We start from the raw sequence: 13,399 nt of genomic DNA, 5'->3' as shown, positions 1-13,399 counted from the left end.
CCGTATCCGATCCGAATCCGATCCGTTTACATCCCTAAGCCCAGCCAAAACAGGGGTGTTTGGATCATTTGACAGGTGGGCCCCACCCTCTGCAATGACCAATCCCCCTGTTTTGGCTGGGTTGGATCCCCAGCACCCGCCATGGCTGGAGGAAAGCCAGGTCCGGGAGAGTTGTGGTACAAGCAAGGGTTAGGGTGTCAATTTAGAATCAAAACTGAAAACGATTAAAAACCGAATCAAATTGAACTGAAGTAAATCGGTTCAGTTTTGATTTCAAAAGTTAGGATTTTTTTTTGGTTCGATTCAGTTTCGTACCTAAAACCATTAAACCGAACCGATATTCATTTTTAATGTCTCAGTCAAATGTGGATGATAAATTCTATTCATTTTTAATATTTGAAAAAAGTTTGGTAGATCATGATCCTGATAATGAGGGTCTTTCTATTAGAGAAAATGTAAATAATTGGCGTAAACACTTTAGGACCTAAACCAAATATAAGACCAAATTGAAACCCACTAAGAAACTGAATACAAAACGAACAAAAAAAATTAAACCGACTTGTTTCAATTTTGGTTTTGAAAATGTGTTTCTATTTTCAGTTCGGTTCAATTTTAGTTTCTATATTTTGTTTATTAAACTAAACAGAATAGCCAAAACCGAACCAATCGACGCCCTTAGGCAAGGAAGGTTGAGTCACCGGAAGGCTTGGTTGTTACCAGAGTTTTAAAACCTTGAATCAGGGACAAAATCAGTCAGTGCTTATTCCGATTTAGATCAGATCGGAATCGGTCTCCAAGACCCTAGAATCGCTCCATCAGATCCAAAAACAAAGGCCCATCATTTGTCCCTAAGAATGTAATCGTGAGTAGTGGCATAATTAGTAAATATAGATTCAGCAAAGGAAGGGTACATGTGTATAATATGGTTAATCTTTAAAAATCTGAAAGCGAAAATGCAGGTATATAAAGTAGCATGTAGATGACATGAGATGAATTTCTTCACTAAAACTACCAATTCCTTCTTGTATTGGTATCCAAACCATAGTTTCTGATCCCTTTAATACCTGTATGCATTCATGCCTGGTTTTTATTGCAGCTTATTTACTATGGTGAGATCAACCAGATATCTTTACTGCTGGAAACTCATTTCCTTTTTTACTCTGCAAAAGAAGCTGAGATGATACTAATATCTTCACTGCTGGAATTTCAATTCCTTTTCCTCACACTGCAAAAGAGGCTGAGATGATAGCTTCCAAATATACAATAGAAATTTCTCTCTCTGCAAACTCAGGCAAAATTTGCAGCTAGGAACTGTGTTTCACAGATCGTCATTTTCGCCATCACTGCTTGTTATTGAAGCTACTTTACAGAGTCCTGTGACTGTAACTCTATCTAATTATGTACATAAAGTATTAATGAATTGGCTTAGACAGAGAGAGAAAGAGGAACTTACATGAAAGATAAAAGAAACCTTACCAAACTTCATTGGGGTTGTTCCCAACAAAAAAACAAAGACCATGGCTTCATTGCGAAATGAGTCCAATGATCGATCTGATTTACATGTCTACATGATGATAATAATACATCCAACAATTTAGTATGGCAAAACGCTTCAACCCGATGCTGCCACTTCCATATCTCAGAAGCAAACAATGTCCAGTCAGCACAGCTATTTCATAAGCAATTGATAGAAACCCTTAAAAAATAATCACATCATATACAACAGAGTGAAGATCCCTTCACACCATAGCAAGCAAGCAATAAAACCTAGAATACTTGGAGCAGAAAAAATTACATTCCAAGTTACAGCAAGTTAACATGCAACTTCATAACTTTGTTTCAGCGGGATGGTTGTGGGAGAGATTTCCTGAAGACAACCAAATACATTATCCCATGCATCCCATACATGTGGGCAGTCCAAATTGTTGCAGCTCGCACCTGTAGTAAATCACACTGCTGATTGCACCACTAGATGACAGGTTGCATCCAGGAACTGAATGGACTCCTCTCATCAAAGCACCCAGATCCAGGCTTTGAGGCATTTGTTACATGTCATCTCCATCAGGGTTTGATCTGTCAAGATGAGATGGGTTCGTACGGAAAGGAGAGCCATGGGTGCTTCAAAGCTTCAAATGCGGTAGGACGCTTCTTTGGGTTTATTTCAAGGAGATGGGCAATGAAGTCAATGAAACCTTGGTCCCCCATTGGCAACCGGTGCCGTAGGGACGTTTTTTTGGAAATCAGGTATTCCAATCTGTTAGACTCCTGAAAGAAAACAGAGCAAAAACAAAAACACTTTAATTAGAAAAGCCCAATGGCGTCTAACAAATTTATTTATATGTAACTAGCATTTTTTTTTTGAGTGGGGAGGGGGGGGGGGGGGGGAGAAGCTTGGGGGAGAGGATGAAGGCAGGATTAAATCAGGTCCAAGTGAAAGACATCCTGCAGGCTACACCAGTGCAATGCGATGCCACAGAGGCTTCGTTCCAGTTTTAAAAAATAAATTTATGCAAATCATTCCAGTTTTAAAAAATAAATTTACGCAGACCCCCCCCCCCCTCAATTATGTAATAATTCAAAAGCAATGGAAGCCAAGGGTAGAACACCTAGGACGAATAGTTTCACGGTAAATCTAGGAGGTACAGAGTAAGAAATGGCCCAATTAGATAATAATCTTAACAGTGCAACCGAGTACAAATAAATATATTTGTAGTGCAAGTTTGGGTCTCAAGGCTGTTGGGTGCTTCTGTACAACTATAAAAGGGGTGCATTTTAATATATTAGACTGGGAATTGAACAATCTCTATTAGAAAATATTAGATTGTGGATTCCAACCACAGCATGAGTTCCATGTGTATCAGTACACTAAGCAAGAAAAAGTGGTGATTTGTGGATCTGTAACATATCTAACAATTAAGGTGCTATATAACACGAAAAAGTGGTTCACATGCTTCAGAAAAATGCAAAAGGTCTGGCATTTATCTTAGGGAAAATTACAGGATTACACAAAATCAGGTTTGCTCTTTCAAAAAAACCCACTCATTGTTTCAGTAAACAAAAATAAACTGTTTTGGGTTTGGGTTTACAGGAAACCCAAACCCAAAACAGTGTTCCTCCCTCAACTAAGACCTTTTTTGACAGTTTCACCCCCACCTCCCCTTCCTCTCGTCTTCCTTCCCCTCTTCCATCTTACTTACAACACAACGGCGTCAACTCTCACGGGTGCTCTTCAAAAAAATCTTTGCTAGACATTGCCAATGCCATTTGTGTGGGTAAGGGATGCAACAACAACTCTTACGCGGCTTAAACAGGTCTCGAATGGTAATGCAGAAATCTGCAATTGCCTAGCTTGTCGAGGATTTCACCCATCATGTGAAGGTTGTGCAAAACCAGAAACTGTAGCAAGTCAATGCTTGGAGCAGCCAGCGGAGAAAATGGACACTAAAATTCATTTGCTGTAAATGCCACTAGCTTTATCTTCATATGAAAATATATCTTTCCCCAACCTGTCTCTGATTGTCTAGACTTCTCTTCCTCTCCGTCTAATTACGCTCGTCACCCCATCCCTAAGTTTCAATGGAAGAATTTCTCAGGGGTTTGAATTCACTCTATTCACAGAGAAAGGTTTGTGTCCTTAGAGTTTCTCAAGGTTTTAGTCTACTTAAAGCCCTCAGGAGTTCCAAAAATAGTGAAACATTCATCACTGCAATCACGCACTTAAAGATCTTAAAGGCCATGAACGACGATCAAGAGCTTGACTTTGATGCCGCTCAAACCGCCCCCACTCTTGTCTATCTCGCTTCATTCTCACGCCCTCTTCTCGTTGTCTTTCGAGCTATTTCAGGTCCCTTGGCCACCCAGTTCGCGCAGCTCAGCAACTGACTTGGATCTTTCTCCAAGGCCGTCTCGTTGGTGGTGAAGAAGCCAGTTCTGTTACAGCCATGTAGGCAAGGGAGGGAGAGGCATTGTAGTGGGTAGTTTTCTAAACCTAAACTCAATGCTGTATAATTTTGTTAAGTGAAATGATGCAATTAAGATTGTCCAATTGGGTCAATTGGGCCTAATAAAACTTTATTTTGACCCATGGTTGCGTTCTATAGACCTTAGGCGCTTCTTCTTTTTGGGTTTATTGATGCAATGGGCCTAAAGGCTATAAAGTGGGGATAGTGTTAGTACACGGGATTAGTAGTTAAATTGAGTGTTTGAGTTTGATTAGGATACTTAATAACTAGATAGAATTCTGTTTAGAGTTTATTTAATATATTGAGTGTATTAGAGTGATTAGGAGTCCTTTTATGAGTCAAATTAGGAATTTTAGAATGTCTATATATATATATACATATATATGTAATTCCCCCATCAATTAGAGATGATTTGAGTAAAGAATATGAGTTTTTTTTAAGAGTTTTGGTGCTGTTGAGCTATGCATACTGGATTAGTGTCCCAAATCTGATTTCTTCTCTTCTTCTTTCTCCCAAGAAAATCAATCACACCTCTCTTCCCTCTTCTTCCATCAATCTTATTTCTTCCCTTGACAACGCAGTTGCTTCCTTTATCTCAGATTTGATTACAGACTTGATTATTGGGCCTACTTGCATCTGAGATCCTTAATCTGGATTTTCAGATTGTATCATGAAATATACAGTGGGTAGTTCTGTAAAGGGAAACTCAAAAGTGAGTAATCCTGTAATTTTTCCTTTATTTTATACCATTCAATATAGACCAATTTTTGGGAGTAGTAGCTTATTTTACGAGCACATACGGTGCTAAAAGATCATTTCTAGAAGCTGATCAAGCATGCAAATGCATCAGACAACATAAAACCCAGTAGTTCCCACTTCCCAATAATTGTGTAACAGAAGCTATACTAGAACAGAATCTGCATACCTGATTAATTCCTAAAGCTTAAAAAATTATTTATGGTGGGATGGCAAAGAACAGAATAAGAATGTTACACAGTTTACTACTTTAGAGGAGGAAAGGAACGAAAAGCAATGGAGAAAGTCAAATTAGTAATCAGACTCACCCCTATGGTCTTTACAGGGATAGGTATAGTGTAGACTTCGACAGGTTTGGGCAGAGGTGGGTTTAGATCTGATAACTTCTCACAGGTTCAGGTTGGTGTACGGTTTTGGGAAGTCCTACACAACCATAAGGACTGTCATACCTATGATCCCTATTATTTCATGAGAAGCTTCTAGTCTTCTTTAAGCTATGACTTTGGCATGTTCTTCTGTGTGTTCTGAAATTAGAGACAGAATTAGAAACCCTTACTGTTTTTGACAGAAACCTTCTACTATCCACAACATTTTCTCTCCTTTGAGTTCATCTTTCAATTGTTTAGTTGTCATATTGTGGAGCTTTATCATAGCCCTCCCCATTACACCGTACCATGCAACAAGAGTGTGGGATGGGGTGGGAACAGAATGTGTGTGTGATTTATACTTTAAGATGCAATGAAAATTAAAATCCATTTTTAAAACCCATGACTGAATTGGGTAGGTGTTTTCATGGGAGTTGAGGTCAGAGTAGGATTATGCATAACATAAACCCGACTACAATTACTGCAAATTATTTTTATGGATGTACTTCTAATCTGCCATAAGATGGGCGGAGCAGAATGTTGGGCGGTTAAGAAGAGTGATATAGATAAGATGAGTGTAGCGGAGATGAAAATGTTGAGGAGGATGTGTAGCAAGACCAGGAGAGATAGAGTAAGGAATAATTGTATTAGAACCAAATTGGGAGTTGCACCAATCCAAGACAAGCTTCGTGAGAGCCGCTTGAGGTGGTATGGTCATGGCCAACGGAGACCTTTGGATGCACCGATAAGGAAGAGTGACCAGATTCAGTTTGACGGAGCTAAAAGAGGTAGGGGCAGGCCTAAAATGACTATTGGAGAAGTGGTAAGAAAGGATATGCATGTGGTAGGGCTCAATCCTAGTATGACCGCAGATAGAGTTGTTTGGAAGACAAAGACCCATGTAGCCGACCCCTTGTAGGGGAATGTTCCTAGGATGCTGCTTTGACTTTTTCCTTTTCTATTTTCTATTCTTCTTCCTTCTACTTCTTTTACTTCCTTTTACTTCTCTTATTTCTTTTACTGTCATAGCCCCTATCGGATCCATGTAGCCGACCCCATTTAGTTGGGATAAGGTTATGGTTGTTGTTGTTGTTGTTGTTGTTTGTACTTCTCATCTGTCCAATGTACATTTCTATTACATAAAATTAATTAACAGTTTCAGTTTCCTATTAAAAGGAAGGAGAGAATATAAACTACCTGATTCCTCTCATAAAGCATGTGGTTTTTGGAGAAATATTTGTATGTATCTCGTCCTTTTGCAAGCATGTCTTGGTCAACGGGACCAATGATTCCAATTACACGTGCAAGCAGAGTTGCAGGTGAATCATTTTGAAAGAGAACCTGCAGCAAGAAATATCATATTTAATGACAATTGAAATCTAAAAGAGACAATAGAAAACAAGGGAATCTGGACTTATTTAGAAACAAACAATACTGCAATCTTGATATTGCATGTAAAGTAAGTTCTCTAATGCTTGACCCTAATAAAACAACTAAACACCAGTTTGAGGATAATAAGACTAAGAGCCTAATGGTCAAATCTCTGTCATGTCAGCTCAACATGACACATTTTTATAGAGATTCACAAACTTCAGAATCCTCAAAACGATTAATGTAGTACTTGGATATTTTCTATCCAAAAGACAAAAAAAAGGTAGTCATTGGACATATATTGATTTCAGTAACTTCATAATGAAACAAATCATCAGCAATTCTTAATAATATATAAATGAAAAAGAAAATAAAACAATTCTAATTAGTAGTGGAAAATTATTTCCCATAAAGGGAGGTAAAAAAGAAGAAAAACCTAAAACTGGAGAATGGCATCTGACAATAGCAAGTTACGACATTAAAATATTTTCCTTACTGCTCTTACTGAGTGAGGAAGCAATTTCCTTGGTGTGCAAGGTGTCATAAGAATTAAGAAGCAAACTTACAATTAACAAACTAAAGCAAGAGCCTAAAGCATAGAATCACTTTACTTCTAGTCATTCATGAAATTAATATAAATGTTCCTTTTATATTTGTATCATTTCTCTAATTTAAATCCTACCTAGCCTTCTAATTGCAGCACAACCCTAAGAGTTCTCATTCGGTTGTTATCCAGTTTCCTAACATCTAAATTTTAATCTTGAAGAGATTTTGGATTGGTTGCCATAGATTGAAAGATATGATTTCCCATTTGGCTCAATAGTAGCTTCAAGAGTTTAATATCAGCTGCTATTTTAAACCAGCCCTGTTCTTTGTGAGCTAGTCATTACATCCTCTAGTTGTAGATCCTTTTTTTTTTAACATTTTGCCCCCAACCCCTCTTTGTGAATGAAAATTTGCTTCAAGGAACGAAGAATTAAGATCAAATTCCTCACCCCCCAAAAAAATAAATAACACTAGATCACAATGATACATAAATAGGAACCCATAACCATTGAAGATATCCCACCCTAGTTTGGGTTGCTCATCCACTGTGATATTTCCCAACTTCAGCATCGTAGGCATCCTATGGAACAAGATGTCCAGTGAGGATGTTTTAGACCGTGATTCTCCACAAGACTTGGTTTGTTGGTTCTTTAAAGAGTTATAGTCTTTCGGTCTATTTGTTAACTACAGTTGCAAAAGGAATGTAAGAATGCTCTGGTCCCAAATCAAATAGTCTAAATAAAGCATTCTTTGTGTGTGAGACAAATTAAGTTCAAATTGTTGTGGTTAGATGCACTGCAGAGATTAGGTAGAGAGAAGAGGATAACCAGAGAGAAAAAGTAGAGAATACAAAGAAAAGAGAGAGTGTGTTGAAGTCATCAACTCCCACTTCTCATATCCTATTAACTTATATGAGAAAAAAATAGAATTACCAAATGCCCTTATAAGAAATGATATTCCTCCTACATACACATTTTACATGTATACGATCAGAATACCCTCACTAGACATTTCAATACTTCCCCTCAAGCTGGAGCATTGATATCACACATGCCCAGCTTGTCTAACAAATCATGAAAGCATAGGGAAATAATTCCTTTTGCCAAGACATCTGCCAATTGTTCTCCTATTCCCACAAAAGGTGTGCATAGACATCCAGATTGAAGTTTTTCCTTGATAAAGCGACGGTCCACTTCAATATGTTTAATGTGGTCATGCTGAACTGGATTGTGAGCTATGCTGATAGCTGCTTTGTTGTCACAGTAAAGTCCCATAAGTTTGTCAGCCTCAAGACCCAACTCTTATGAGAAAGAAATAGAATTACAAATATGCCCTAATAAGACATGATATTCCCCCTATATAAACATTTTACATTTATATGACCAGAATACCCTACTAGATATTCCAACAATTCAGGCATCGAATAAGTTTCTCTGCATGATGCATATTCATGCATTAGATGAAGTTCATACAATTTGCGTGGCTCTGATCCCTTGAAAACCTCATCTGATGTTGGTGTCTACTCCAATTATGTTATGTTTGGGGACAGGTCCCGCCTATCTCATCTATTTATGCTTTTTAAATCTAGTAAGTCTCTTGCACCTTGTATTCTTGGCTTTATTTTTTCAAGTTACAGAACAAGACCCTGGAATAATTTACATATCACAAACAAGTTATTGAAACTTCATTTTAAAATCTCCAATTCTATTTTGAAGCTCACGTTTTGAAAGTGTTGAGCACAAAGATTTTATGTAAAATGACCTCAATATTCAAAATGATAGACTCAATGGCTGAAATGCACCGTCAGACACTTTGGACAAGTGGCAATTGATGGGAAATACAAACCATGCCATGCAATACAGGGCAAATCCTCATGCACAAAGCAGACTTCCCATATTTTAACATAAATTACATAATGCATATTTCTGTCCATATTTTCTGTCAGTATGCATTTTGGTCATTGATACCGAGGTTATTGTTCTAAGATTTTATTGACTATTAATACTTCCATACAAATCAACCAACAGTGCCAATATAAGCCTCATATATATCGGCATTCAATCCACTAGCATTTCCCTTCGAATTTGATCTCATAAAAAGTTTTCATGTATTATCATCCTCTATTCCACTCTTTAAAGCCTTGTGCAATCACCACTGAGCCAAATAGCAACCTCAAATCTTATTCCAAATCCAACCCTTCCAACCCCAAATATCCTCAAAATCCACCCAAATACCTTTCATGTCAAAAATTTTGAACTCTGTACAACCCAGATTAGTGGATTTATAGGAATTAAATCATAACTTACACTGGTTTAGTTGATCCATGTGGACCATATCACAATTTACCCAATAAATGAAGTGATGGCCACAGTTGTCACAGGCTCACAGCGACTAAGCAACCCAAGGTGTTGGAGGGGTGCCTAGGCGTGCAGCAATGATAGTTTTACATAATTATGCTTGTATGCAATATAGAAGCCATATCAATGAAAAGTGACATAATTACGCTAGTAATGACCTAATATGAGAAAACCAACATATAGCAAACAAAAGCATAGGATATAATATAAGCATATTTATCAAAAAAACAAAACAATAAACATAAAGCAATGTGAACTTGTGAAGTGTAAACAAGGCTTGCTGATGCCTTGGACCCAAGAAAGAGCGTACGCCTAGGCGACTATGGTGATAGCTAAAGCTATCCTCCACAAAAATGCTTCATTTCACCACTGTTTACTGCTAAGAGGATTTCAACAACAATCATAGTTGTCAAGGTGCTTTTGGTCACCTAGGCGGGCACCATGGATGCCTTGGTCGCCTTGTTGGTGTCACCTTGCATCTAGACCTCCTCCAATGCCTTGGGTCGCCTAGAGGCCGTGACAACTATGGCAACAATCAACAATTTCTCTTGAATACGTAATACTAGAGAAAGCATCTATAACTTGATCGAACCAAGTCTGCCCTGAACAAAAGCTTTAAAATATGTCCATCTAACCATTAACACAATGACATGTTATCCAGAAAACATGCTGGAAACCAATCTCTTCTTGTTTAGGGTGAAAAAGATTTCAGCTCTCTGAACACTTATTGGTAATAATTGTTGTCTCCTTTATCAGAAACAGAATAAAAGGAAAACTAATGATGGTGATGCAACAATGAAGAGGTTTTATACAACTTACATTTCCAGTACAAAGTTCTGCCAAGATGCAGCCCAGTGACCATATATCTATCTTCTTATCATAAGGAAGCCCCAAGATAACCTCTGGTGCACGATAGGACCTAGATTGCACATACGAGCAGAGGTGATCTGTTTCGAAGCAGCTACTTCCAAGGTCTATGACCTTCACCTCACATCTACTGTAGCTCTTTACCAAAATATTCTCAGGCTTCAAATCACAATGAATAAGTCCAAGTCCATGCAAAAATTGAAGAGCCTCCAAACACTGAATAGTAATTGACTGCAAATAGACTCCAAAACAGGTCAGTCATGTGTCGGCACAGCAAAGGTAAAAACTACATACAAAATACTTCAACTTTTAACAAGAATTAGAACCATACAAACCTGCAACCTTGGCATTGTAAAGTAAACCTCGCCTCCAGATTCCCTATTGAATTTGTGAAATTCATATAAATTTGCCTTAAGAAGTTCACATACGATCAGCAAATGCTCCTGGACATGTTAAATGCAAGTCAGAAACAACTTCACCATGCAGCAAACAATCAATCACATTGGGCATCTCCAAAGTTGTAAATATGGAGATGACTGAAACAACAACACTGCCCCCACATGCTAGTTTTCTAGTTTACACACACACAGAGCAGCAGCAACACAGAACCCATATATAAAACCCCAATCCAACACACACCACATATGCAACCCCGACCCTGCAACAGAAACAGCAACATAGCAATACATTCAGACCATGCACAATTACCCATAGACACAAAGGTCACTGATGCAGGATTACCAGAGCTTATATTATGGTTTGTGTGGAGGATTAGGGCTTGTTAATTGAAAAAATGGGTAGTGGGAGAAGAAATTTAAATTTTGTTATAAGGACGTAGATATCACTTAAAGGTACAAATGGAATCTTACGAAGTTATTCGACTACCCATGTTTTGAAGTGGAGTACTGACTTAGAAAATAGAGTTTCAGCACCTAAAATAAGAGAAGAAGAGTACACCTACCTCACCAATGACAAAACAACCAGTTATAAAAATACATATATTATTCTTCAAATCAAAACCAATCCATCAAAACAATCACACATCACCGAAACCCAACCCAGCAATCACTGAATATCCCTTCAAAGCCTTTATTCTTTGAGATCTTGAACCAAGAAAGTAAGAAGTCAAATTTTTATCAAGAGAACTCCACCAAAACAGATGCAGCACCCGTATCACAGGAAAAACTCAAATCCTCCTAACCACCTCCTAAAAAACTTCGGAAACCTTATTTCTTTACTCAATCCAAGTATTGTTTGAGCTTTTTTTTTGGGTGGTGGTGGGGGGGGGTGGTTTGGGGGAGGGTGTTAAGCATAAAGTTTATGATTACTAATCCCAAACCAGGGAAATTCTGGTGGGAAGTTACATCAACGGGATCACATGTATAGAGAAAGCACCAGAAACTGAAAAGTATTGGCGGTTAGGATAAAACAGTTCGGATTATGCTCCAATTTCAATCAAAGGTTCTGTCCTGTTTAAAAATCAGACAAAAGCAAAGCCTACTGCCAAAAGGAAAACTGGAAAGCATGAACTGAACTATTATATCGACCACAAAATTGAGAGATTCAAACAGAATTTCAGGGTGAAGTAAATGACTAAGAGTGAATTGGAGAAAAGCCTCAGTGAACCGTCCGATGTGTTCGGCCGTGGACTGGTTGGTTTCCCCTGAAAACTTGGCAAAATCTGGCACTTTGAAACCCCTAGGCAAGGCATATGTAGTATGAATCCAGTCTGCATAGGGCCTCCTATAAGTTGGTCGGTTTGGCCTACGCATGTTTGGCACTAGCTACTTGTTAGATTATATGGGGCCAGAATACCGTGGGGGTATTCTGGACTTTTTTCCTCTTTTATTTATGTCTTTTATTATGTCTTGTATGTGTGGATTAGTCCCACATTGCTTATGTAATTATTTTCCATACTTCATTATGATTATAAATAGATGTGCTTGGGATGATAATTAAATCATCCAAGCCTTTCCCTAATTTTAAATCTCTCTACATGGTATCAGAGCAGATTTCGAATTAGGGACCACCCCTCTTCAAATTTCAGTTTTTTCCTTCTCTCTCTCTCTCTCTCTCGATTTTCTCCTCTCCTCTCTCTCTTCTCCCTTGTTCTCTATTCTCACATAGGGCAGCACTGATGAGGTGATCATTCGATCCAGTTGCTGCCCCCATTACCTCATGGATGCTACATAATTCTGCTCGATAGGAACCAGCCATTCCAGCCTGGGAAAATTGGAGCTTTAGTTTTTTGGGGATTGCTTCTACTTCTCTTACAAGGAATCAACTCCTCCCTTTGAAGACCACAACCTGCAGCAGGATTTTCCTCTTATTGGTTCAAGTTCTTTATCTCAAATTTGATAATAGTTTCAAGACCTCCTAAGATCGATTTTTATAAAAACAGGGTATTTTTTCAAAACCCTGACAATTGTCGATCTAGGATTTTGGGCCCTCTATTGTTTCTGAATTTTTTAAGGCTGTTTCTCCACTTATAAGGACCCACTCGACTGCACTTTGGGCTTCAACAGTTCAGTTTTTTGAAGACCTCCTTGAGATCGATTCCACCATCACAGGTTTTTTTTAAAAAAACCCTGAAACCTATCGATCTTGGGGTTGCTGCTGCCTATTGAATCTGATTTTTTGCAGGTGTTTTCTTCAATTATTAAGGGCTCCTCGACTTCAGTTTCAGCCAATTCACTGCAGTTTTTTGGTCTCTTGGATCCTTCATCGATTTCAGCAATTCAGGGTTTTGTTCAAAACCCTGACAATATCGATCTAGGTTTTTTCATTGGCTGCTGGTTCTGATTTTTGGAGACTTCTATCATCTCCTTACAAGGGGCTTTTTCCTCCATATTTCAGCTCTTCACTTGAAGATATTATTGGGCTTCTCTGCTGCAACTATGGGTGATTCTTCCACCTCTACAGCTACTTCGGATCATGATGGCCATAGCAAGACAGACTATCACAGTTTTCCACCCAACCCTATTAAACTTGATGGCTCAAATTACCTTCTATGGTCCAGATCTGCCTCCTTTGCCATTGCTGGCCGTGGTCTCACCAGCCATATAAATGGCACTAGTGTGATGCCCAGTGACCAAGGCCCTGCTCAAGAAAGGTGGCTTGCTAGTAATGGTGTTTTCATGTCCTACCTAATAGGCTCTATGACTCCAGATTTGCA

The 13,399-nt window shown here is 38.4% G+C and overlaps 1 protein-coding gene across 2 annotated transcripts in view; it reads right to left on the bottom strand.

Moving 5' to 3' along the window:
* Positions 1 to 1,638: 1,638 nt before the first annotated feature.
* LOC122645936 overlaps positions 1,639 to 13,399 on the bottom strand; it is a 33,274-nt gene continuing 21,513 nt past the window's right edge. For both annotated transcript variants that reach the window (XM_043839353.1, XM_043839355.1), the window contains 4 exons: positions 10,560 to 10,667; positions 10,177 to 10,455; positions 6,281 to 6,424; positions 1,639 to 2,265 (listed from right to left, as the gene is read on the bottom strand). In XM_043839353.1, coding sequence (XP_043695288.1) covers positions 2,077 to 2,265; positions 6,281 to 6,424; positions 10,177 to 10,455; positions 10,560 to 10,667 — 720 coding nt within the window. In that variant the 3' untranslated portion in view covers positions 1,639 to 2,076. The remainder of the gene's footprint in view (positions 2,266 to 6,280; positions 6,425 to 10,176; positions 10,456 to 10,559; positions 10,668 to 13,399) is intronic.

The sequence above is a fragment of the Telopea speciosissima genome, chromosome 11 (genome assembly GCF_018873765.1).
Source record: "Telopea speciosissima isolate NSW1024214 ecotype Mountain lineage chromosome 11, Tspe_v1, whole genome shotgun sequence".
NCBI classification, from domain to species: Eukaryota; Viridiplantae; Streptophyta; class Magnoliopsida; order Proteales; family Proteaceae; genus Telopea; species Telopea speciosissima.
Note: the sequence above shows the minus strand (reverse complement) of the source record. Positions and strands in the feature narration are given on the sequence as shown.